Source organism: Myripristis murdjan, chromosome 14, assembly GCF_902150065.1.
Source record: "Myripristis murdjan chromosome 14, fMyrMur1.1, whole genome shotgun sequence".
Classification (NCBI taxonomy): Eukaryota; Metazoa; Chordata; class Actinopteri; order Holocentriformes; family Holocentridae; genus Myripristis; species Myripristis murdjan.
Genome location: NC_043993.1, coordinates 31,072,439 through 31,097,858, shown reverse-complemented (window position 1 = coordinate 31,097,858; position 25,420 = coordinate 31,072,439). Strand labels below are relative to the sequence as shown.

The 25,420-nt window shown below is 41.1% G+C and overlaps 1 protein-coding gene across 1 annotated transcript in view; it reads left to right on the top strand.

Moving 5' to 3' along the window:
• The window catches only part of LOC115371013 (kin of IRRE-like protein 3), a 141,563-nt gene that overhangs the window by 80,138 nt on the left and 36,005 nt on the right, over window positions 1-25,420 (top strand). Inside the window, exon 6 of the mRNA XM_030068129.1 lies at window positions 18,664-18,769. Coding sequence (XP_029923989.1) covers window positions 18,664-18,769 — 106 coding nt within the window. The remainder of the gene's footprint in view (window positions 1-18,663; window positions 18,770-25,420) is intronic.

Sequence of the window (25,420 nt, the reverse complement as noted above, 5' to 3'; positions counted from 1 at the left end):
CCTAGGTGCTTGATTTTATACACCTGTGGCCATGGAAGTGATTGGAACACCTGAATTCAATGATTTGGATGGCTGAGTGAATACTTTTGGCAATATTGTGTATCTGTAGATGAGCGTCTCTCTCAATAGAAAGGACTCAAGATTCTCAGTTTCTCGATGACCTGACACAGGCAGTGAAAAACATTTTAATGAAAAATTGCATGTTTTATTTTGCCATTCCGTTAAGGCTAAACACAACAAAAAGAGACCAGGTACTTGATATGAAGGCCTTGTTTGCTTAGTGCATTCAGCAGTGTGGCACACTGTGTAAATGGTTTGCTTCTCAAACATCCAGGATTCTTATTTGCTTTTTCTTTATTGTTTTGCTCTCGAAATGCGAGTCATGAATGTAAGTGTTTCTCAAATAAAATCAACACCTGCGATAAATTCATGTACACTGTAAATACAGTGAGCCTGCTGAATGAATGACTAATGATAGAAGAAGAGTATGAAGCCATGCTATTTCTCCTTGACTCGCCACAGTCCAGTAAATCAGAGGTAGCGCACGGCACGCCTAATACATATGTATGGAAGATCTATCTTTTATGTTAATGAAATATGAACTGCATCACAATTACTCTTGAATCCAGGGAAACATGGCGAGAAACAGGTCTGGCAATTATAAAAGCTTGTTATTTTTTAGAGGCCCTTTAATTTTCCGTGGTTCTACTTCTTCTGACAAAGAGCCATAGGAGTCACAGCACAAAAGGAGCCACAAGGCGGAGGCTGTCCCAGGGTAATTGTAAGAAAGGGAGAAGCATGGAGGGTAATTGCAAGAAGAGGAGCAGTGCCGGCCAAATAATGCATTTTTGTTTGATAATTAATAGCCAAATGCAGATGTGGTGTGTCTACAAAGGTCCCCACAGGCATCACATGAACATACACACACACTTGCAAATGCACTCCCATGCACACACGCCACCGCAGTAAAGACACATTCTGCAAAGTAAAACAGAGAGTGGTTTATCACGCTGTTTTCCCAGGAGTCTGATTTCTGTGACAGAGCCCCATATTTTTGCATTCATTGTACGGGCTGTATCTCTATTAGGCTGTGCCAAGCTTCACACAGTTCGCGTTGATGAAAGCCGGAGACAAAAGTTAATTACGCGAAGTGCTAGAAGAGGATGTCTCAATATACCGTGATTGTGTTGTGAGTGGAGCACCAAACTTGACAATACGGGAAAGACACATAAAAATGCCCATGCTGTAGGTGCAGGACTAAAAAGCTGCACTGTCAGATTTTTATGTCAGAGAACAGACAGCTGGTCTTCGGTTTTCTTTATAGACAGAAAATCCAGAGAAAATCAGAACGGGATTCACCGGCTGAGCGATGCAGTGCAAGAATATCACAACAATCAGAAATCAGAAATACTTTATTGATCCCTGAGGGGAAACTGGGTCAGTTGCAGTTGCTTAGATTCTCAAGAGAAGAGTATATTATAAGCATAAGTGACATTATAAGAAATAGAAAAAGAAATGAGAAATATATAAAAAAAAAATATCTGCACTAGAAAATTGTAAAAAAAAAAAAAAAAAAAAAGTATGTGCATTATGTAGAAATATGTGCATTAATCCTAGTGGTAAAAAAGTAGAAATACGTGCATTAAGCCTACAAAAATATTACAACAATAAATGCAGAAATAAGAAATTGAGCATATGGAAAAAGTATACCTATATAATAATGTTAAAGGTGGATGCCATGTCAGCGTTTCCATCCCGTGCTTGTTGCCATAGAAGTCTGACTCCACTGTTAACTGTGGCTGTTAATGGGTGCATTAATGAGGAGGAGAGGTGTGAGAGTGGAGAAATGCCCACTGTTGTGATATGCCTTATTTTCACATGTTAACTGTGCTGTGCATGTGTGTGCTGTGTGTGTATGTGTGTGTGTGTGTGTGTGTGTGTGTGTGCGGTTAGCTGCTGTTTATGGTGTATTTGTGCTGAAGTTCAAGCTCAAGTTCAAATTTATTTAGAGCCTTAATCGCTGTTACAGTCTCGAAGGGCTTTACGGGCCCGCAGTTTATAGAAAACACAATGACAAAACGACACCCCACTGACCTAAATATTCAGCCAGAAGCCAAAACGTGAAAAAAAAAACAAAACAAAACAAAAAAAAAAAAACAGGAGAAATCTTAGGAAGGACCGCAGAGAGAAGGAAGCCCTTTCCAGGTGTTGCCATGGGTGTTGAATGGGCAATTATTAGCTCTAATCAAATACATTCAATTTCAATCAGGAGGGACTATAAGAACAAAAGAGAGAAGGATGAAGAAGTTGAAGCAAGCTGAATTTATTCATGGAAATAGAATATAGTCTTTGGTGCTTAGACCCCGGCAGAAATTATGAATAATTCTAGGCAATCCCATGGATAATGCACTCTGTATGGGAATACTCCCGGAGTCCAGACACTGATGTTGGTGGTGGAGAGGTGGAGAGAGGACGTCTTATGGTCTGAAGTGACTGGAGGAGGGCCGGGCTCTCCTCACAAGGTGGTGAAGGGCTAAGGAAGTGGGTTGTGAAAACACATCAGTGCTGAAATGACAGCTGAATGACAGCGGAGAGAGGGAGAACACTTTTAAAGTTTGACAGCGAGCCGCTGATCAGCCAGCAGCGAGCATGTGAAGCTGTGATTGGTTGAGGACAGGATGCGCCGGTGGAGTTTGAGAAGATTGTGGGAAATCCGCTAAGTTTCGTTAGTCTTGTGTGCCGACTTTGCCTCCGTTTGGTGTAGAGGAACATGGAGTTTCAGCCAGCATGTGTGGAGTTTCGGTGTAAAAAAAAAAAAAAAAAAAAGCAGAAGGAGATCCCCTCTTCCAATTCAAGGCAATAATAAGATTAGAGTACAGTAGATGGGTGTCAATCAGGACATTTGGTCCACTCATGCTGTTGTCAGCTGGTAATGACTGATTTTATTTCCGCATTGGCAGTCTTAGCCAAAAAGTGTTATTTCCTTTATTGGAGTAATTTTTTTTTTATGAATGAGTTGCATAAGACAGTGTTTTTCAACCTTTTTTGAGCCACGGCACATTTTTCACATTGAAAAAAATCCTGCAGCACACCACCAACCAAAATGTTACAAAATGACACTCTGTAGCCTAATACAGTAAATATAATGACAAAATAGTCTCTCAATTTATTTATAGTCACTCAGTGTGAAAGCTGGGCCTGTTTAGATGAACACAAAGCTGATAACCTGGCAGGAATTGAAGAAAGACACACATGAAGTTGCCTGTTTCTCCGCCTGTTCACGCAGGCGAACAAAAGTCTTCTTGTTTTGAAGCGACGTGTGTTTTGCTCGGAGATGGCGTTGAAGCTTGCTTGGGACCGCGGCACTGTTGGATAGCTTTTCGCCACACACCAGGCATAACGGAGTCGGTGTCGCCGCATCCCCGGTGAAAGTAAATCCGAAATAAAGATAACTCTCGCTGTGTTGCCTCCCGCTCGCCGTCGTTGCTTTCTTTTGGCTATCACTCACACCAGGGCCTTCGTCCGGGTCAGAGTTTTGTCCAGGGCCCGGCTCGGAGTTTGCATTTTTCCTGTTCAAAAACTTCTCCATCACTGTCACCGCTACCTGTCGCATGCATCACTAGTTCTCTTGTCTAAGTAAATAGGCAATTAGCTACTTGCTGCCACCCACTGACATGGAAGAGTATTACATTACTCTGCACTAGATTACAGCACAGACACTCGACAATGGCATATTATTTGCAGATGATAATTAACTAATTTTCCAAAAAAAAAAAAAAAAAAAAAATGAGACCAATTAAGTGAAATTGGATAATTCCCCGCGGCACAGTGGTTGAAGATCACTGGCATAGGATACAACGTTGATCAACAGTAAACCTGTGAAGCTCTCTTTACTCTGAGGCGTTCACACAAAGCCTCTTATGGAAGCGCCGCAGCGTTCGTCCTGGTTATTTCAAATGGAGCGGCGTGGTCTGGTGCTTCATCCACATGCAGCGTGCCTCTCATCTCTTTGTACGCTCAAAAGGAGAAACCCTCCCTAGTTTGGCGTGGGGCACATCTGTCCAGATGTCCATCCAACTGAGTGACGGAGGGGAACCTTATCCATGCAGTCCGTGGTCTTGGGTGTGCCTTGTGTCGTCTGCAGGTAAACAGGGAGCTTTACATGAACAAAGACTTTATGTCCATTTAGTCATGACTATAAGCATGACTTTAACTCATCTGAGGGCAGGATGGTGTCCTTTTGGCTACCCTAAATGATACAAGCCTGAACAACATTTTTACCTTTCCAGTATCACTTCATCCTACTCGATTTCCACAGAGAACCAACATGAGCACTAATCATCTTTCCTGTTGTAACTCCATGGGAGGATTAATAGGGAAAATGGCAATGTGATACATGACTGTGTTTAAGCTGCACAATAGATGGACGATGATTTGAAACTGAAGCAAAATCAATCGCTCAGAGTAATGTTAAGGAGTTTTATGCAAAGGCAGATTGACAGTAGTGAATAATTCTGCACAGTCCCTGTATTGCCTTGATATAGACAATACAAAACAGTAGTAGAAACTGATATATATAACTATGGTTATATTTGTATATAGGTAAAAAAAAATAGGTAAAAACTAATATAAAATTATTAAACCATCATCGAGTAAATAGATATATATATATATTTTTTTCCATGGGGCCCAAAATTCCTGGCAGCGCCCCTGTCCATCGTTGCAGTTACACTGTAAAAGTGATTCTGGCTCTGGTCATCCTCAGATGCCCTCATGGAGGCAATCCTTGCTCCGCCACGGCTAAAAAGGCTGAGGAGACACGAGAGATCAGACTCAAGCAAACCACTGATTTAATGATGTTAGAGGCATTGAAATTTCAGTGACACTGAAACTCAGTGTTAGTTGGAAATACAAGGTTTGAATATATCTGTTCTTTAATTCACCACCAAATGGACTAGAGCTCTCTTTCCTGACTTGCCTGTCTAAATCACTTGCCTCTGGCAATATCCTGCCCTGTTCACAGCCCACGCCTCAATGTCTTAGCTAACTAACTATGTGAATATAGATAATCTCCTGTTGAATTCACAATAATTATCCACAGGCTGCGATTTCACTGCTGCACCAGAGAACCAGGGGAGAGTGCGTCCACACACCTGGGGCGGGGCTGACCGGGCGCTCCGTGGTGGTCGGGTCGTGTTCAGGGGGCTGCCGGGGTGGGATGCTCACCCCCAGGTGTATGATTTACTTAACTTGTTAAACCCTTTGGTAACACTTTACAATAAGAGTACAACAATTAACGTTAGTTAATGCTGTAATGGTTAATTAACTGTTAGTTAATGATTATTATGTCATTTACTAATGTTAATAATATCTACAATAACCCTTAAATAACATAGAAATTAATACCTTAGCATGAACAGCATTAGTAAATGATTCTTAGACACATTAGTTAACTGTTAGTTAACTGTTACTTAATGTTTATTACCTGCTACTTAATGTTTATTATGGCATTAACGTTAATTGTTGTACTCTTATTGTAAAGTGTTACCAACCCTTTTGAGCTAAATATTTTTTCACTTACTTTACCAAACCCTTCACAGTTGATGTTGATGTGAGACATGTTTTATTCTACTAATTTCTGATTGGCTGACTCCTTTGAACAAAAGTCCTCTCGTCACCTCCCACTCTGTACCTGACATTTGTCTGGGGAGGCTTCTCTTATCTACAGGCAGTCGCTAGCACAGCTTAGCGTGAGTGTTTGCATGACTTGTCCTGTGTCTTAATTTTTGATAGACATAGCAGTAGCCTGTGATGCACAGTGGCATAATGTGAGCAACTGTAGCATAAAAACTTAAGGAAAAGAAAAGTCATATCTAAATGGGACACAAAAAAAAAGAAAAGAAAAGAAAAGAAAAACATTCCAGAATAAGGTGATAAAGGTGGGGTTGGGAGGTGTAAGACGACTCTTAATAATGTACAGTCACTTATTTAGCTTGAAATTTTGTTCCCACCTAACATCTGTCAGTGTGCACACATTAAGAGCTGCCTAAACACAGGCTTTAGGTGCTTCACGTTTGGCTGCAGAGTCACTATTGCCATTTCTGTTCACTACCATCAGTAATACTTGACCACATCACTTTTTTTTTTATGAATATTTATCAAACAACAAAATGGCACATTTCAATGATGCCCTTGGAGTTTTACCACCATAGCAATCCATTTAGGTGCAGTTGAAACATTTACCTCAGTGCACCAGTGAGCAGGTTGGATTAGTCACCTGTTTTCTGCCCACACACACTCTGTCCACTGACTAAATCGAAGGCACCCAGTCAACTTTTCATAGTTCGCATTAACCTCAATGGCAACTCGTGCAGAACCTGAATCCTAAAAAAACACCACAGCCATGATGGCTCTAGCGCCAAAGATAAAGGCATAAAAAACACGAGCATTTCATAGATTGCCCCTTTAAAAGCAATCAAGACATTGTCCCCGGCCTCTTAATAACATTACCTTTCAGACCTTTACCATGAGGAAGAGGAGAAACAGCCCTGTGTGTTTGGGATGGTCTTTAGCTCATAATTAAACAAATGACCAAATCCAATCCATCTCCTCAAACGCGGCCTAAGCTTCCTTAAAATTGAAAGCTCACGGGTGTAAGAAGCAGAAGCTCATAGTAAATCCAGCTGAAGCCTGTGTGTGCACTTCAGCCATAATGCACTCATTATTCCTGCACTGACCTCGACCGTGGACTTGAGACCAATATTTGTGTATGTATATGCACTCAAGTTCTCATTCACCTCCTGCATTAAAAACAGTGAAAGCGAAAAACCTTCGCTTTTAACAAGCTCAACTTCACTGAGTGAAAAGTTCACTATGAAAACGGAGCGTGACTGACAGGGGCGAGGCAGCGCATGCATGCCTGCTGAACTGCTGAGAGCTTTTCATCACAACATACAAACATGCTGTGTTATGATGCAAACGGATCAACAGCTCCACATCTCAGCCAGATTACTTATTGATAGCATTATCTATTCAGTCCTCTGTCATCATGATGTAGCTTTTGGACTGCAGGAATGTTTTCAAGGTTCCACAAACTGTGATATTTGTTGAAGGCTGTTTGTTGAAGGCTATCCTGTGGCTTTAGTAGAATAACTGGGCGTAGGAATCATGTTGTAAAGAGTGTTATGTGGTTAGCATTGTTGCCACATTGTCACATTTTAGCATTGAGCATCAAGAAATGTTATTTAAAAAAAAAAAAAAAAAAAAAAAAAACAGTTTACTGGTTCACTCTTATTTTTCTTATTATTTATTGATTTTTACCCATCGGAGCAAAGATCAAACAATTCAAGGTAACATATGAATAAAACAACCATACATCAATTTGATTTAATTTTCTTTTATTTAAGTGCCATGCTTCAATTTCAGAAGCCCAGCCCATATGGACTTACAAGACACTGTTGTACACATTACAAACCATGCTCAAACATACAACAACAACAACGACAACTACAAAAAATACGCATTAGAATAAATCAGGAATACAAAGTCAAATCCAAATCCAGACACTTCCAAAATATGCCCCTCAGGTTATGCATTAATTAAACAAAATATGCTGCCTTCCGTTCCAGGCCTTAGAAATAAAATTTGCAGTCTTAAATACTTCAACATTAAAGAGTCGTTTCAGTTTCTGGCCATCATCTACCCAGAATAGCTCAGGTTTTTGGTTTTGCATGGCCTCAAATACAGGGACCCTCAAGTGGTCATACAGGATGCAATAAAACATAAAATGAAATTCATTTTCAACATTTTTTTAAATCACAGACATACAGACAGACATACATGAGCAACTAGTCAAAGACACTTCAGTCTTTTTCATTAGTGCTTATCAATGACTTGTTATCATTGAAATCAGTGTTTTTTTTTTTTTTTTTAATCAGTTATTTTAAAGGGTAACTCAACACTAAATCACATGAGGCTGCGACTCTGCCCTCGTTGCACGTTGCACTCCTGGCCACATCCAGTAGGGATGGGCGTATCGATTCTGTGGTATCGATATATCGATACTCACATGCTACTCATTTGGCATCAATTTCCTTAAACAAATATCGATACTCACAAATAAGAATTGGGGGTGCATGCATAACTTTCAGCTGTTTTAGATAGCTTATTTCACTTACTATGTGCCGAGACACCCCTGTGCCTGGCGGCGTATTGAGCTGGCCCGTGTCACGTGACGGCCCGACAGCACAGCCAGCAAGAGTGGCTCGAATGTGGGAGCCGGAGGAACACACAGAAAATAATGGCAGATCGGTCTTTTTTTCTTTTTACAAGAAAAGTGCAAGAAAACAACAATAACAGTGAAAATGTGCAATTTTTTGTTCATATTTAATTTATTTCATTCATATTTATGTTATTTTTATTATGTATTGGCCATAATAAATATGGTATAAATGGTCTGTATTTGTGATGTAATTTGTCTTAAATGTAATAATATTTTGAATGAAAAAAATTGCCAATAAGAAATTATCAGTATCGGTATCAGTATCAGTATCAGTATCGATGAAAATGCAAGAAAAGGTATTGGTATCATATCTAATCCTAAAAGTGTGGTATCGCCCATCCCTAAGATCCAGTCACTCCTGTCACAGCGAGTGTTTTTAGCAGCTGTCATTGGCTGCACTGCTTTTGAGTGCCAAATACACCAGGGGTGCGCCGGCCAGACGGAGTTAGCGCTCTTTTTAAATGCAGGTATCATCCAGGTCATGTGCCGTCTACCCTGCTTGGACAAGGTGGTGAGAGCAGCGGCTTCACCATAGAAACACCACACACAAGGAAACACTGACAGCGACGGGGGATGTTGAATTTTATTTTGAAAAGTATTACCTGAAACGTAATGAGCTTTGCAGACTTTGGGCTTACATCTGAAAAGTTAGTTGATAAAATACACATTTGTTTGGAATATGTTTGAAATACTGTTTTTGTGACCCTCATCGGGTAGTGATTTCCACACGGTTGACAGCTTGCACTCCATTTTCTGTCATGTACCACTCCCACGCCCGCTGATGGAAAAACTGGGCAGCCCGGGCGCCAACTCAAGCACAGTCCAGGTTTCTGCTAGTGTTGACTGACTTTTTAATAATCTACTTAGAGGAAATCATCAGGATGTCTTAATGCTCAACCTGTTAAGATAAACAAAAAAGATGCAATGAATGACAGTAAAATGGGATGGGAAATTTATTTCAGATAAATTTAATATCTATAATGGTTGAATTAAATCAGTTTTACATGTAGCAAGATTAAAGTCCCCCAGCAGTCATTGATTAAACACCTAAAATTCATCTCTGTTTATCAGTTATTACAAATGTAGAAGTTTTTTTCCATGACAAAACATCCGCTCATACCTGATCGTCATTGTGTGCCCAAATACGATCAGGTATCCTCCCCCTACATATTGAAACGGGCCGTTGGGTGGGAACCAGGGAGGAGGATAGGCTCTGTGATATGTGTGACCTTGGAGAAATAGAAAATGAAATGCACTTTCTTTTTTACTGCCCGTTTTACCATGGTATAAGATTTAAGTTGTTTGTCAAGTTAAGGTACAAACAAGCCACCTAATGCAGGACAAAGAGATGTTAACATGGCTATTTAAATATAAAACACATGCAGTCGCGGATTTCATTGAGAAGGCCTGGTATAAGAGGAAGATGGCAATGTACCATTGAGTGGCTGGAGTTTGTTTTATTATTGCCTGTTTGCTTCCTTTGTTTTGTTGTGTCAAGCAGTGTTTTTTGTTTTGTTATGGATGTTGATATATTTTTATTTGGTGTCTTATAATTCCTTTGTGGGATGGGCCACAGTTGTGGCAGGACACGTAAATAAATCATTCATTCATTCATTCATTCATTCATTCATACCTTAAAACAGCTTCACTATAGCTCTAAACTTTGCAATAATCTATGTCAGAAAAAAAAAAAAAAAAAACTCTAGGTACACAAAACTATTCATGGAGCTGCTGCTAATGATATGCAAAGCAGCTCCCTGTCAGCTGACGGGATTGGCTGTCAGTTTTGTGACACACCAAGTTTATTTTAGGGGAATGCACACACACCTCCACCTTCAGCAGAGGAGTGTGAAAACGCCTTTCTGGAGGCTAACTTTGCACAGATACAAGTCAGTAGAGTCAGACATTTTTGGGGGGACATAAGCATGAGAAAAAAAAAACATTTTGAGTGGAAGGGGACTGTAAACATCTTATAGTGCCTTAATTTGAAAATGGCTCTCATCAAACTGACTCACTGATTAATTAGGTGCTTACTCTAAGTTTGGTTTTTGTTTAGTTTTTTTGTCACTTGAATAGACCCTCGGTTTTGCATAGTGCACCTTTTAAAGGACAGCTTTTAATTGCGCCCCAATTTGCTATTTAATTGTGACCTCAGCACAAATTCAAAATTTGCTTTTATGTGACTACACCCAGAGGATGTTGTTTAAAATATGTAGTGTTTTTCAGTTGTATTCAAACACTAGTTTCCCTGAGCTATTTTGTGAGTCATTTTGAATCCAAATGTCACATCCTTAAGGTACGGACTGCCAAACAAAAGGGCAATCAATCAATCCAAACACGGTGCGCTGCTGCTGATGTTTTTCTGCAAAAGGTGTTTCATTAGGCAAGGTGCCTGCCTGTATGCACTTCACTCCTCTTGCCTGCAGCCTCATTTTACCACATACTCAGTTCTTATTCAATACAAACTCTGTGGAAATTTTATGAGGGAAAATAAACAATAGGCCACTGGTTGTTTTACATTCTGCAAGCGGTCCATGGTCCAGCAAACATCTGCAATAATTCTTGGTCAGTGTCTGTGGGTCATAATTTCATATGATGAACAGTTTCTGCTTTGGACTCGCGGATGTTGGGCTGAATAAACATTCAGCACGCTGCTTCGCAATGCAGTGAAACCGTGGACAGATGTTCTGTCACAGGAGTTGCGAAAACGCTCTGTGATGTCTTAAGGTAAGCAAAAGAAATGTGGCCGAATTAAACGGCGGTGCACAATTTGGCAAGCAGTAGCGTAGGTGAAGAGCCGTGCAGCTCGAGCCTTGGTGTTTTATCCAGATTAGCAGCTGGATAAAACACCTGCTATTCTGAATGAAGTATGCCTTGAAGCACAAGAACAAAATCAGCAGGAGCACAGCGATAGCCGAAGCTGGTCACTGTGAAAACCCACCAGCAGCACTAATGATGATGAACTGTTTGAGTTGTGGATTCAACATCTGCATCAGCAGCAGCCCGTCTGACTGTCGCTTCAAATCACCGCTTCAGCTAGACTTATTTTACAGAATCACTTTTATCTGACATCGCTTGTCCTGTGTGTTTTAGCCATTATTTTTGGCCTTTCTGCCTTTCCTTTTTTTCCTGCAGCAAGAAAGAAGTAAAGTGTAAGAATCCATAAATGAAATGAAATAATATAATACTAAACACAAAATAATATGGACTGCATTTGTGGATGTGTACAACATTGAACTACTAAGAGTGGAATTTTGAGTAACATTTTTATTGTGTAAAATTGGCCAAATCACATTTTGGAATGAAACCCTTAAAATGTATTTTATTCTAATATTTTAATCTGATGATGTTAAGTCATTTCACCGGATTTTTGCTAGTTTCAGTTGTATGATATTTATCTGAACTTTATTTTAAATTTACTATAGTTCTGTCTTTCAAGAGCCACTATCGCAGGGAAGCACATCTCAGTATTAATTCAGCATCATCCAACATTGATTTCTCATCTAAAGTGCAGGAGTTGGGACTGGCAGGAAGCTCTGTGACACCGGAGAGCAGCAGCTGGACGCGTTGACAGCTGAAAGCCTGAGGAGTCACCCAGGGGTTCCTCATGTGTCTCCCATCCGTCCCATCGAGCTGCACTGGTATTCAGTCCTGCTGGGTGTCCATAAGGAAGCTCTGAAGCTCCTCGAACACAGAGACCCCTTCAAAAAGTTTCATGTCAGGATAGCCCGGCTGGAGAGCCCTGCTGCATAATGTCACATCGCGTTCTCCTGCTGCCTAGAATGAGAAAAGCTTTTATTTTCTACACAGCATTGCATGTTTTATAGTCATTACTCAATGAAAAACACTTTTTAATTTTAATAAAATAAAGCTACTGTAGCTTTTTTTTTTTGTTTATTTTATTTTATTTCATGCGTACAGTGTTCTAAATTGTGCCGAGAGATACCAAACCAGTGTCATGAAATCCATGGTCTCAATTTGCTAACTGAAATTTGTCTGCATTTTGCATAAGTCGTGCTTTCGTCCAAAGAAAACATGCAACAATTCCAAGGACTGGACCAAACACGGCAATCCTCCTGTAAATTCTCTGTGTACAAACATCTACAGCCATGCAATCTGCCGTTGGCTTGCATTTGATTTGCAATGAGTTCAGTGACTTGGTCCAAATCAGACTTTCAATGCGGGTTAAGTTCATGCCCCCCCCTTTGGATCCTTGCTGGAGTCCTCTTGCTCACTTTAATGCCATGAGAGGCAAGGATTCTCAATGTCTTTGTAATGCATGTAATGCATGTCAGCGTCCACCTTAATCAAATCTCCATCCAGAGCTACACAGATGGCTGCTGTCAGGTTGTCTTTAGATGAGGGCACAAATTAAACCAAATGTGGGTGAGGATTTATGAAATCAAGAGCGCAAAATATCAAATATCAGGGCACAAAACAGGAAATTGCACACATGCATTAGGGTTTTGCAACCTCATTTTTTAGTATTTTGTGGGCACAGTTTAGTATACAGTGTGCACAACATAATAAAGTCAACTATTAGTGGCTAAGCTGGGTCACTTGATTCTGAATAATCGTTGGTGTGACAGACTGCAAAGTTTTGAACAATAACCAATGTCCTCACACATTTAAACCTATTCTGCCGGTGGTTTTGTGTCCTAAACATACGTCGTTTTGATGAGTGATTATTGGTGGTGATGGTGATTTGCGAGCTCAAATTCGGTATCAACGATTCAAACTGAACAGAGAAGAAAAAACAAAATCAATAAAGCAGCTTCAGAGGTTCGCATTCCCCGCCAATGACTGATGCAGCTGCTCGGCAGGCATTATTTCAGAGGTGTTTATTCCCGTAGTTTTTCAGACTGAGACGCAGTGAAGGGCTGTAATCAACTTCTCATCTAGTTTGCACTTGTCAGGCGAGACCACTGTTTATGAAACAAAACCTTAATGGTAGGGAAACAATATAAATCTGATTGGCTGTTTACAGCGAGTGACCGCAGCAGTTCAGCCGAGGCCAACGTCTCTCAGCTCGTGCGCCGAGTTGTGACTAGAAACGAAGGCGCTCCTGGAGACTTGTTGATCCTGACAGCGTCGACTGTAACTGTGCTCTGTTCTATATGAATAGCGCTTCAAGAGATTATAGAAATTAATTAAGACAGGAAAGACTTGAAGGTACAAATCATATTGAGCCTGGTGTAATTTATATTCTTACTGGAATACATTATTCAAGCCGCTATAACTCTGCGTTCACATGGAGCTAATCTAATTATTAATTTCTTGCGCTCAGGATAAATCGTATCATTCTGACCCGTGAGATTATTGTAAATTTTGACACGACAAGGGAGGTGGTGGTGGTGGAGGGGGTGGAGGGGGTGGGAGGTGTCCCAGGGACTACACTGTTTTTCCATTTATCCATCACACTTGTGAATGCAGTTTTGTTAAAGCTATTATCAAAATACATTGCCAAGATTTATAGGTAGAAAAATATATGCAGCCACATAAATAGATTTTCGTTTTAATCTCCCGAGCAAATCCTCCCGAAGGAATTTCCATACACGAATGCGCTTAAGAGAAAACTATTACTGATCAGTCATATAGAATAAAGTCAGCCAGCAGACTGCAGGGGAGTTCTACTGCAGGAATAAAAGACCTTTAGAAGTTTTGAGTGAGAAAAAAAAAAAAAAAAAAACAGAAATGGTGTGAAGACTTTTAGCGGTGCTGGAGAGGGGGCCTTCGCTGCATACTGTACACAAACTGCACTTTAGCACTTTGATTGTCATTGAGTGGGAGTTTTTGATAATGCCTATACTGCACCTTTCAGTCCATTTCTCTGGCACTGGCAGCCTTGACTGAACCAGAGTTGATTACAATGAATAATACAGCCTGCAGTGCTAAAATCCAACTCCTGTCAATTGTATCAGCGAGTTTGTGTTGTGTTACTCCCCCCACCTGAAACTGTGCGAGCTGAACTGAGCGAACCTTGATTAAAACCTTTCCACCCCGTGAAGGTGCATTTGTTTGAAAGTAACTGTTTCATTGTAGTCAGAAGGGCAAGCTCACAGCGTGGGAAGTCATTTTTTGTCGCAGCCCTTGATATCATCGATTCCCCCGGAAAGATTTCCGCGTTCGCCGGGATGTCTGGCGAATGCAGAAATGTGGCTTTTCTTCGTTGCACAGACATTTTGCTGCAAAGCTTTGTTTTGCCCTCCTAAGTATATCAAATAATTGAGGAGGCTAATAGACATCGTGTTGAAGGGTAAGTTGGTTCCATTGATTCTGCCTGCTAGCTGCGGCTCACCAGGGACGATGATCTGCTGCCCTCACCGCGCAGCCGGCTTTGGCAGCCGAAAAGCCCCATGGATACTGGAATTACTGGCTTTTGGACTAAACAGGCACCAGAGCAAGCCACAGCCGCTGTCTGTATGTTTGTTGATTTGACTGAATGAGTACACGATCCAAAGGGAGCTTCTCTCTTCAGTACTTTTCACAATAAAAGCCCCTGGCTATAGATCAGTGGAGACTGTTACGAGAGATCTGAATATTTTGGGGATTTTTTTTTTTTTTTTTTTTTTTTTTTTTTTTTAAATCCCCATGAGTCTGTGCCCTTTTAAAAGTGGTTTGTTTCACTAAACTGAAAGACATCAACGCTCCTCTGATGACATCATTCTTTTCTCTCTCCCAGGCAAATGAATGTAATTAAGGGATGTGCGTGATAGTAAATAAGTTTTTGCTGCCAAGTGAAATTGACATTTTGACTCTATGTGCAGTCATTAGGGTTTCATTCCACCATCCTTAAAAATTTATTTCAGATTTCTATAGCAACTGTACTTTAAATAAGATAAATATATCATGAAGCCAAAACCTCTGCTGTCTGCCGACCTCGGGGGCTGTCAGAATTATTGCAATTATGGGTTGATTACACATGAATGAACCGACGTGCTAAATATGGCTGTGGACGTTGGGTTGTGTGTCAGAAAGTACAGCCAGTTTGAAGTAAACAAATTACCACACTGACTAACGACAGGCACTAGTTACAGGAGTTTGTGTGTTCGCCATGAATAAAAGTACATGAATGTGCAACAGGTCATATTTCTTCCATTACTTTCAAACTTTCCTCATCACGTAAGAGCTCCAGTGAAGACAGTCAAGTCTCCGTTTTGTGCCAGTGTTGTTCAAGCACTCTAACTTTGTAGATTTTGATGCACAAAAGCAGAGTTTTCCTGCCTTCGCTTCTTGAGAAATGATGTTGCTTTGCTGCTGAAAAGTTAGGGAATATTCAGCTTTCGGGTGAAATTTCAGGATGAACCTAAAATGCATTATAACCTTTACAGGTGAACTTAATGTGACCTTCTGTAAACTTTTGAATGCACATGTCCAACTGTTCAATGTTTCAGTACTTTTTGCACAAGTTGCTGTTCTCTAACAAGGAGTTTAACGGCAAAATTCACATCAGGTGTTTGATGCTCCAGCTCATCGAGGTCGTATCATTAGGGAACGGCTGCTGGAGACTGGGGTACCTCAAATGGAGTGGCCTGCACTTTCTCCAGACCTGAATCCCATAGAAAACCTATGGGATCAGCTGAGTCGCCGTGTAGAGGCTCGGAGCTCTGTACCCCAGAACCTCAATGTCCTGAGGGCGGCCCTTCAAGAAGAGTGGGATGCCATGCCTCAGCAGACAATAAGTCGACTTGTGAACAGCATGAGACGTCGTTGTCAAGCTGTAATTGATGCTCAAGGGCACATGACAAGTTATTGACACTGACATTTTTTGTTGTGGTATATCCACCACTGTTGTTGGCTTTTGTTTCAAGAAATTGTTTGAGATGAGGAAATCACCAGTGTATGCTTCTACTCAAACGCCCTACTTTCATGATATAATATCACTGTAGTGTGAACTTTTTACATTTTCCTTAAATTTCACCCAAAAGCCAAATATCCCTAACTTTTTGTGAGTAGTGTAGATGGGAAGGACACCAGTTGGGAAGTGCAAATGCAAATTGGGTGGCTCCTAATTTCCTGGTGACCAAAAAACATTTTTGCACCTTCTCAGACCAACACAGATGCAGATTTTCGATGCTGTTTTTGTGGTTATGAACTTCTGACACACCAGACAGCCCAATGCTGTCGGTGGCCGGCGATCGTCTGTATACTTCATGCGGTGTGTCTCGCACTTTGAGGCCTCCTTAGCTCTCGTCAGCAGATCAGCAGGCGATTCTGCACGTTGGATCAGAATCCGTCGGTGAGATTGAGACTTCTGATTGGCTGTCCAGCCGAAGTGAAGCAGGGCAGGAGAGGAGAGGTGGCCACTGAGGTGTGTTCATATGACTTTATGCTGACTAGCCGTGGAGCTAGCTACACAGAGAGCGCTGGAGTGGCTTCTTCCACAAGCAAAAGACCTTCAGGCTGACAACGCCGCTGCCAGATGCAACTTCTTATCAGACATATTCATGATTTATTTAATGAAACAGATTCAGTGCAGAATGAAAAGGCTGGGCTCGTGCCAGGTTATTTCTTTAGGCAAGCACAACATACTTAACCCTTTTATGCATATTATACCTGCCTGTTTCACTTGGAAATTAAAGCAATAATTCCATTAAGGCAGATTCTGTGCTGGATTAGAGAAAAGGCTGATGCTTCCTGATCTCCACAACTATTTTTAGAACGTATGAGGGCCTTCCTTTTTGGTTGATTAAACTCTGCAGCCATCCGAAGGCAGCAGGACCGGAGCGTCCTTTCCATCTGCAGCCCCTTATTTGAGGGATGTGGTGCAAATTTTTACACCGATCTCCTGAGGAAGACCTCTTTGATTCACTATTTGAAGATGTATATTTGTTTAAGACTGAGGTCGTGAATGCACCACACCTCTATGCATATATATACTTATTTTGCACAAACTGAAGAGATGCTCTTTATGTTTATTTTGCAATTTTTTACACACACATCGAGTTGGCTGTTACAAAAGTACACATGCATGTTTGCATTTGTACCCACCAACCTAGCAGAGGCCATTCTGCCATTCTTCATTCTTTTCAAAGTTCATGAGGTGCAGATTCTCACTCTTTTTGCTCGTCACGATATGTCCGAATCATAACCTTCATTTTTTTGCAATATGACGGAAAATCCATCATGGTGACGGAAACCTTAAATGGCTGCTGATATGTCAGCCTATCATAATGAAGTGATATTGAAAAGTCCAGAAGACCAGCCATTTGCAAAATAATGATGTAGGCACGCAGTCCATCATCCCGGGTTCATTTCTTAGTTAGCTTTTCTCTCCTTCTGATAAGTTAACAAAACCATAAAACAAAAAATGGATCGCTCTTTTGGTTTCCTTCAAGGTGTACACGCCTACTTCCCTGTGCACAAGCTGGTAGCTGGTAGTGTGATAAAACACAAAATAACACACTAACACAGACATGCAGAAAGTAAGGATTACATTCATTGATACAGAGCATGGGTCTCCTTCCAAAAGTAGCCCTGCAGCAATTTTAACTGCAACGGAGAGGCACACTCACCACACCTACTGATCATTTCTGCTAATCCAGCCGTCCCCCTTTCACCGCTGCCCTGCTGGTGTGCCTCCTCAGCGCCTGCAGCCACAAAATTACCAAAAATCTGTTCTGTCATGCCCAAAAATAGAGCGTATTGTTTATTTGATTTGTTGCCAGGACTGCTGGTTCTGGTTCTTGGTTGTGCATGAGCGGTGGGAGGGTTTGCAATGTCTTTGTAAATTGTATGATGTGTAAGCTGCACTGGAATTAGAGGCTGAGATTGTGTGAAACCACCGGTTGTGATGGCAGTCCAATTTGCCCCCCCCAAAAAAAGAAAAAAAAACAAAAAAAAAAAAACAGATTCTTGCCTTTTTCTTCTGTCTCTTGCAGCCCTGACCTTGGCAAAAAATAAACCGCCGCAAAAGACAAAAACGGACTATTATTCTAAAGCCTCTAAATCAAAGTGATCTTGTTTAACGATGCAACTGTTCACAACCCTGTTGCGCCCTCCATTTATTTCCCCGTCTTCTCGCATGGCACGCTTATTCAGGCTGCCGCTGACAATTTTCTGTTGATCTACCATTCCAAGGGGCATCAGCTCACTTTCAACTCCAATTATAAACCAAATTAACAGTTAGTTGGCTGCCTACATTGTTGCAGTGATTATTTGAGTCGCGCATCACACCTGACAAAAACCTTGCCAGAAACAGCAATTAGTTTGACACTTGATTTTCGGGATAACACCGACGGATTCCGACTTCTGTGCTTTCGTTCTGGGGTTTTCGCCCGCCCCGAAAACTCTGTGATGACTTTGAAAGCATGACTAGTTTTTCCGCCTTTGCTGGTTTTTTCTCTCGTCAAGCTCTAATGGTCTTCTCCTCTCCTGTCTAGATCTGCCCCTGGTCAACCTCACCGTGGAGCCACAGCCTGTTCTGGAGGGAAACCTGGTCAAGTTTCACTGCTCGGCCAAGGCCAACCCACCTGTCCTCTACTACAGGTCAGCCTCGCTCTATCCACACTGCTGTTCTGGTTGGTTCACACTGCAGAAACAAACATTTCTCTCTCTTTCACACACAGTCACACACACGCACACCCTTTTTCTGTTTATCTTGCTGGTGCACACCTACTTTCAGTATGGCCCCTGCAAAATCAAACTGAACAAATATCACTCCAATAGGGAACTAGCCAAGTAATCACTTGAACAAGCAGCTGAACAAAACGCAAAGTGAGCCAAGACAGGAAAAAAAAAAAAAAAAGAAGGTTTGAAAAGTCAACAGTGAGTTTGCTCATCAGGCGTCGCAAAGTGACTTAAAATGTTAAACACTTACAATACGAGGGCCCGGCTGAGTCCCAAAGTGGTTAAATACTAGAAAAACAAGGACAGGGAAGCCGCTTCTACCATCTGACCGATCACTGCTCAGAGCCGGGCAGGTTAAAGTTACTTTTGCTGAAAGGCACAAGGGTCTGGATTCAGTTTTTCTTCCTTATTAATAAAGACTGTCACGTTAAATGGCTTTTTGTTGTGCACTGATTTGGTGCCTACTGTACACTTGGTGGGCTGGAGCGTACACCAACGGGGGCCTCGGAACAAAATCTGGGCCCCAGTCTGGCCAAGGGCAGCTCTGATTTCTCATGTCCATGATTTCGAAAGCTATTTTATTCAAGGCAGCAAAGATTGGAATGCATACAGGGATATTGAATATGGTTTACAAGGAAGAGAGCATCTACTCAGAACAATGCTGCTTAAAGCTGATGTTGAGGTTTTGTCATGAAAAAGGTATATATGGTATTTTTGGCAAGTCATAGTAAGAATAGTAGTAACAATAAATTAAATTACAAATTCAAATTACAGGAAATATCTTGAAAATGAAAGATTAAATTCAGTGTAAAAGGTCATGACAGCAGTAGTGTTTGAAAGGATATCAGTTTCAGTGGCATCAAGGCTATGATTTGAATACTTAGGTTTTGTTTTTGGTCTGCTGCAAAATCAGAACAAATCAGAAAATGCCACTTAACCTCGAGACAGATGTGTGGTACCTGCAGTTTCCAAATGCTTTCACCTAAACGCAGGAAGTGAAGGGAGTCCAGGTGTTTCCCGATGTCCACATGGAAACCTCAGACACCTCTTCCTGAAGCCTAGTTATTGCTAAGTGCCAGCCTGTTCGCTGCAGACACACTGTTTACGTCAAATGATGTCTTATTTTGACTTGCATCGCAGCTTCTTTTCTGGGTTTGCTTTCTGCGAGGAATCACGTTTTCATGAACACTGCGTCGTGGCAGCTTCTTGTTTTGTCTCACATTTTAACAGGTTGCAGCTGAAACTCTGTAGCATTCAAAAGACTGAGGAAGAGTGTCTTACCTAACCCTCCACATGTGCTGCACAGCCATATTGGCTCTTCCACTGTGGAAGCACGTAGTGTCATCTTTGCAACTGTGAGCTTGGGTAAATAGTGTTATTTTTACCAAGAAGCACATTCAAGCAATTAGAGGCGAGACTTTTCTCTCCTCCGCTATCTGGCTGCTATCACACTTTGACACCATTTACAGGTGTTCAGAGAATAAGTTTCTGTAAAACTTGGTTGTTCATTACTGAGCAGAGGCTAATTAAGTCAAACTTGAGCATTAGTTGGCGACGGCGCACATCACGTAGCCACGACGTCCTGGCTTCAACTGGACATCGCCCCCGCTCTGCTCCATTAAACCTGTCTGTCGCCAGTTTGATGATCAAATAAAAATATCCTGCTGTGCCTATGGAAGTCTTTGCTCGTCTTTCAAGCAAAAACTGCAGAGAGGACCAGTTAGACTCAACTGACTTAAAAAAAAAAAAAAAAAAGAAAAACAATAAGTAATTTTTTTAAAGTCTATGATTAAATAAGTAATTTTATGATTGAGTCTTCATGGTTAGTTACTCTGATTCCTTTAACCCACCTATTATGTTTCGCTGCCAATGTTTAACATCTCTAAATAAATGATTAACATCTTTTTTTTTTTTTTTTTTTTTGCTTCATATTTAATGAATTCTCCTAATTTAAAGAGTACTACCGGGTAAACATGAAATTCATATGATGAAATGTTTTCAATGTCCTGTACACACTTTGTAACGCATCAGTTATAAATAACAAAAATCTGTACTTAGAAATAATATAAAGCCATTAAAACACCAAAAATTTATATTTCTTTCCAATTTTAGGTCAATCAGTGAGATTTTATGGTGATTTGCATATTTTTCCATAGTGGCGTAATAGGAATACTGGACGTATAAGTGGGCATGGGGGGGAGTTATGTTTTATTTAAAGGGCTATTAAAGGGCTATAATCAACAAAGAAACATAAAGTACTTGACACATAAACTTTGGTAACAATTTTAGTTATAATGATTTTGTGGAGGTTTAAACTGCTGGGGTCAAATTGACCCCAAACATAGAAGATGTTAGTAAATTTGAACATAACAGGAGGGTTTGGAGAGGACCAGTTTGACTCAACTAACTAAAAAAAAAAAAAGAAGAAAAACATGGAATAAGTAATTTGATGGTTGAATCTTCATGGTTAGTCACCCGGATTCACTGAAAAATGACATTTCAGCTTCAAGAAAGAGCTATTGGTCACTGATGCACACATACACTATGAGGCGGCACACGGTTTGTACTTATTTCTTTCTTTTTTTTTTTTTTCCTTCTTTTTAACACGTGACACATAATAATCATGCAGTGTAAGTGTCTCGCTGCTGTGGGCTGTCAGGGGCAGGGCCATCACTTACGGTAGGCCGTCTAAAAAAAAATGTCAAACATACTGCACCGCTAGTTCACCTTCGCCCGTAAACACTCTCGCAGCAGCTGGCATCTCATTGATTATAAATGGGCAGCCCGCCCTGAGAAGCTGCCACACATTTCTGCCATCTGCCTGTGTGCCAGGGCAGGGGCAGCCACCGCTCCCTTACGGCATTAACAAAAGGAGGGGAGAGGGGGCGGGGGGGGGATCAGGCGAGCTACAGCGCATACATTCTCCGAGGTTCAGACGCTGCCGCTGAGTCAGGAGGGTTACGCAGCCCGGGAGCACATGCCAGAAATGGATAACAGAGAGGGTGTGTGGTGCAGGTGGGAGGGGCGGGGGGGTCACTTGGTGAGCGCCGTCACCTGTGTGGAGGAGACAGCTGCAAAAACAGGGAAACTAACACAGCCACCGGATGAAGAAATAAATAAATAAATAAATAAATAAATAAATAATAATAATAATAATAAAACACCCCACTCTTGTTTTCCCTCCTCGTCTTCATGCGCTAAAGTTCATGCACCTGTGCTGGGTGGCGGGCCGCATTTTCCAATTTTCACTTTTCACGCACCTTGTCTTGGGATTAGGGCTCGCTATGAATCACCTGGCTCACACACACACACACACACAAACACACACACCTCACGCTGAAATCCACTGCGATGGGATTTTCCCTTCTCCTTATCAAAGCACAGGTGGCGGCGTACGTCACTTCCTCTCAAACTGGCAGTTGCAGTATGTTGAATTAAGACGTGCGCCGTCTGTTATTTATGGGGCTTTAATGTGTCGCCGGGCTCCTCTGGAGGCGGTGTGAGAGATCGGATCTCAAATGCACCTTGACTGCATGTACACCTGGATTATATTCCACAATATTCCAATTACAGTGGAATCACAGATGATGCAAGTTCGTGTCAGGGGTGTTCACCTGTTTGCTATTTTTTTTGTGTGCGTGTGTGTGTGTGTGTGTTCACTTTCCCTCGTGTAGCTTCTGTGCATTTATGTCTTTATGTTTTCATGAAGGAAACGTGTTGCTGTTTTATAGCTTTTATTTATTGTGTGTCTTCTAATTTGTGAGATTGTGGAAGAAGTGTTCTTGTATCTCAGTGGGACATTCGTGGCTGAAGAAAGGATGGATGGATGGATAAATAAATAAATATATGAGTAAAAGTCATAGTGATGATGTTCCAAATTAGCACTAGTGACAGACTTTGCTGCCACTTTACATTGAAGTCAGCGCAGCCAGCGGAGAAAACCACTCTATAAACCACTATACCTCTGCTGTTTGGATGCTTGGCAGGATAGAGATTCAGCTATATGACAAAAACACACTTTCCATAATGCAGACGGGTGTTTTTCATCCAACGTGCGCATTAGTTGTCCCTCTTATTGGTCTCAAAACGCCAGGAGTCTGCATAAAACCTGGTGTGAAGCCCAACTCGAGCAAAACAATGCAATTGTCAGCCACTTGTAAGTTTAAAAATGCATAACTTGATATATTAAATGTGAGCCAATTAGCAACAGACGAATTATTCCGAATTTTAATAAAATTATCAACTGCACCAAGTTTTCAACACTTTTAACACTTCGGCTCACGTGCGACTCAGCGACACGTTGTCTCTTCCCTCTTTAGACGCTCCTTGGTATACCGAGCCAGCGGGTGTGAACGAAAATTTCAGCAGATTAAAACATCACATTTTTGAGCAGTCACACCCATCTACCTCGGGTGTGAGTGTGTGTGCAAAATCCCATCGAATACAACCGCCTCTCTTCCGGATCTCAACCGGCGGTTTACACTTTTGGAGGATGTTTCGCAGTTTTAAAGCCCGCCTCAACGCCGTGTTGCCACAATGAAGGCGGTGAGTCGCTTTCAGCTCCAACCCTTTATTAGATATTCATGTGATGGAAAAGCAGAACTTCCAGAAACTTTCCAGAAACTCTCCACGGGAAGTTAAGCCGAGGAATTGTGGAAACTTTGATGGAAACGTGAGAGTTAACAGGAATGTACACGAACTAATGGGACTTGATAAGCAGACGTGTGGAAACTAACACAAAATTTAAAAGTAACTTGTTAAACTTGGATTTATTTGTGAGTAGAGCTTTAATCGATTCTTTGCTGAAGAAAATAAACGTCTCATGCCACTGGTGTCTGCATTTTTCTGCATTTTTCATCAGTCCTCTCAGGTCTCAGTGGCTTTTACGATGGTAGAAATGAGCTGACCTTGCATTAAATCTGGCTGTTTCAGATTAGATTATGCTGCAAGATGTTTTTTTTTTTTTCAACAACATTTAAGTCCCATGTTATAGGCTAACCTGCAGTTTTACGAATTTCCAGTGTACAGTTGTCCCTCGCTATAACGCGGTTCACCTTTCGCGGCCTCGCAGTTTCGCGGATTTTTTTAGTGCAATTTTGCATGCTTTTTTTTTTTTTTTTTTTTTTTTTTACAGCGCATTGTGTTCTGCGTTCTGATTGGCTAAGGGACTGTAGACCATTGTCAATCGATCTCCTACAGTACAGCGTTCATTCTATAATACTTGACTTATTTTTCTACGAAGGTTTGAACTTTGAGAGTTTAAACAAGAGAGAAAAGTGAGAAAATGTTAATGCCTGTCTGAGAAAAGTGTATAAAGTGTGTAGTGAGGGGTTTTACAGCCTTAAAACATCTATAATAATTGTAAAAAATAAAGCGGACTACTTCGCGGATTTCGCCTATTGCAGGTTATTTTTAGGACACTAACTCCCCCGATAAACGAGGGACCGCTGTATCCCCCTTAAGTCCCATGGAAATGTCCAACTTTGAAAATTCCCAGAATTTTGCATCCCTGCTCAGCACAGACCTGTTTCATATTCATGCAGCTCGACCGGGGCTTCACACGAGGTTACTGTGCGGGGCAGGGAGGCAGGAGTGTTACGTGCTCCTCTGACTCACATCACACCGGCGGCTGCAGGTTTTCAAACCACAGCCGTCCTCGAGCCCGAAGCCCGAAGCCTGTTTCCTTCCTCCACTTCTCGCCTCTCTTTGGAGGCAGCAGGTGACACCGTGGGAAGGGAGGTTGCCTTTCAACCAAAGGACCGAGGTTCATGGCCCCCGTGTTGGAAAGCTTCCACCCTGCTGAAGTGTCCTTGAGCAAGACACTGACTCCCTATCAGCTTAAAAGGTTTCTGTTCTGCAGCTGATCCTGACCTCTGACCTTCCCACAGAGGGAGGAGAGAGAAAAGAGAAATCTCATATGGCTTGTAAAAAAAGAAAAAAAAGCATAATATTTTTATTGTTACCTTAACTTTTGGGTTTCTGTTTCTAACTGTGAAACATGCCTCTGGGTTAAAATATCTTTTTTCCTACTCTGTTACTGCCTTTTACTTCTTAGAAAGAATGATTTGAAATTATCTTACTTTCAGCAGTCATACCTGATGGTATTTTAAGGCTAACCCTAAATTCTTGACATACGTTCCAATGCAAATATTATTATTATATTATTGGTGTATTACAGGAGCACCGGTTACTGGATTAGCACCAAGGTTATCATCATTAATGAAAGCTAATGAAATAACAAAAGCTAGATGTGAAAAAACATTTTTGTCAACTGAAATAAGAATAAAAAAAGAGGCTTTTCAAACAAAAAAACAAAACAAAAAAAAAACAATAACGAACTCAAACTGTATTATGAATTTATAAAACGAACTAAACCAAACTACAAACATAGAGAAAATGTCTTTAGTTTTTGTCAGATTATTTTGTTTTTATCTGTTTCATCTGTTTTTTTTTTTTTTTAAGTGGTCTGTTGTTTTTGATGTGTTTTTATTACACATCACTTTTCTGAGCTTTTTGAATTCCCTCCCTGACAATCACCCCATATTACAATAAAAACTAAAACAAAGCATT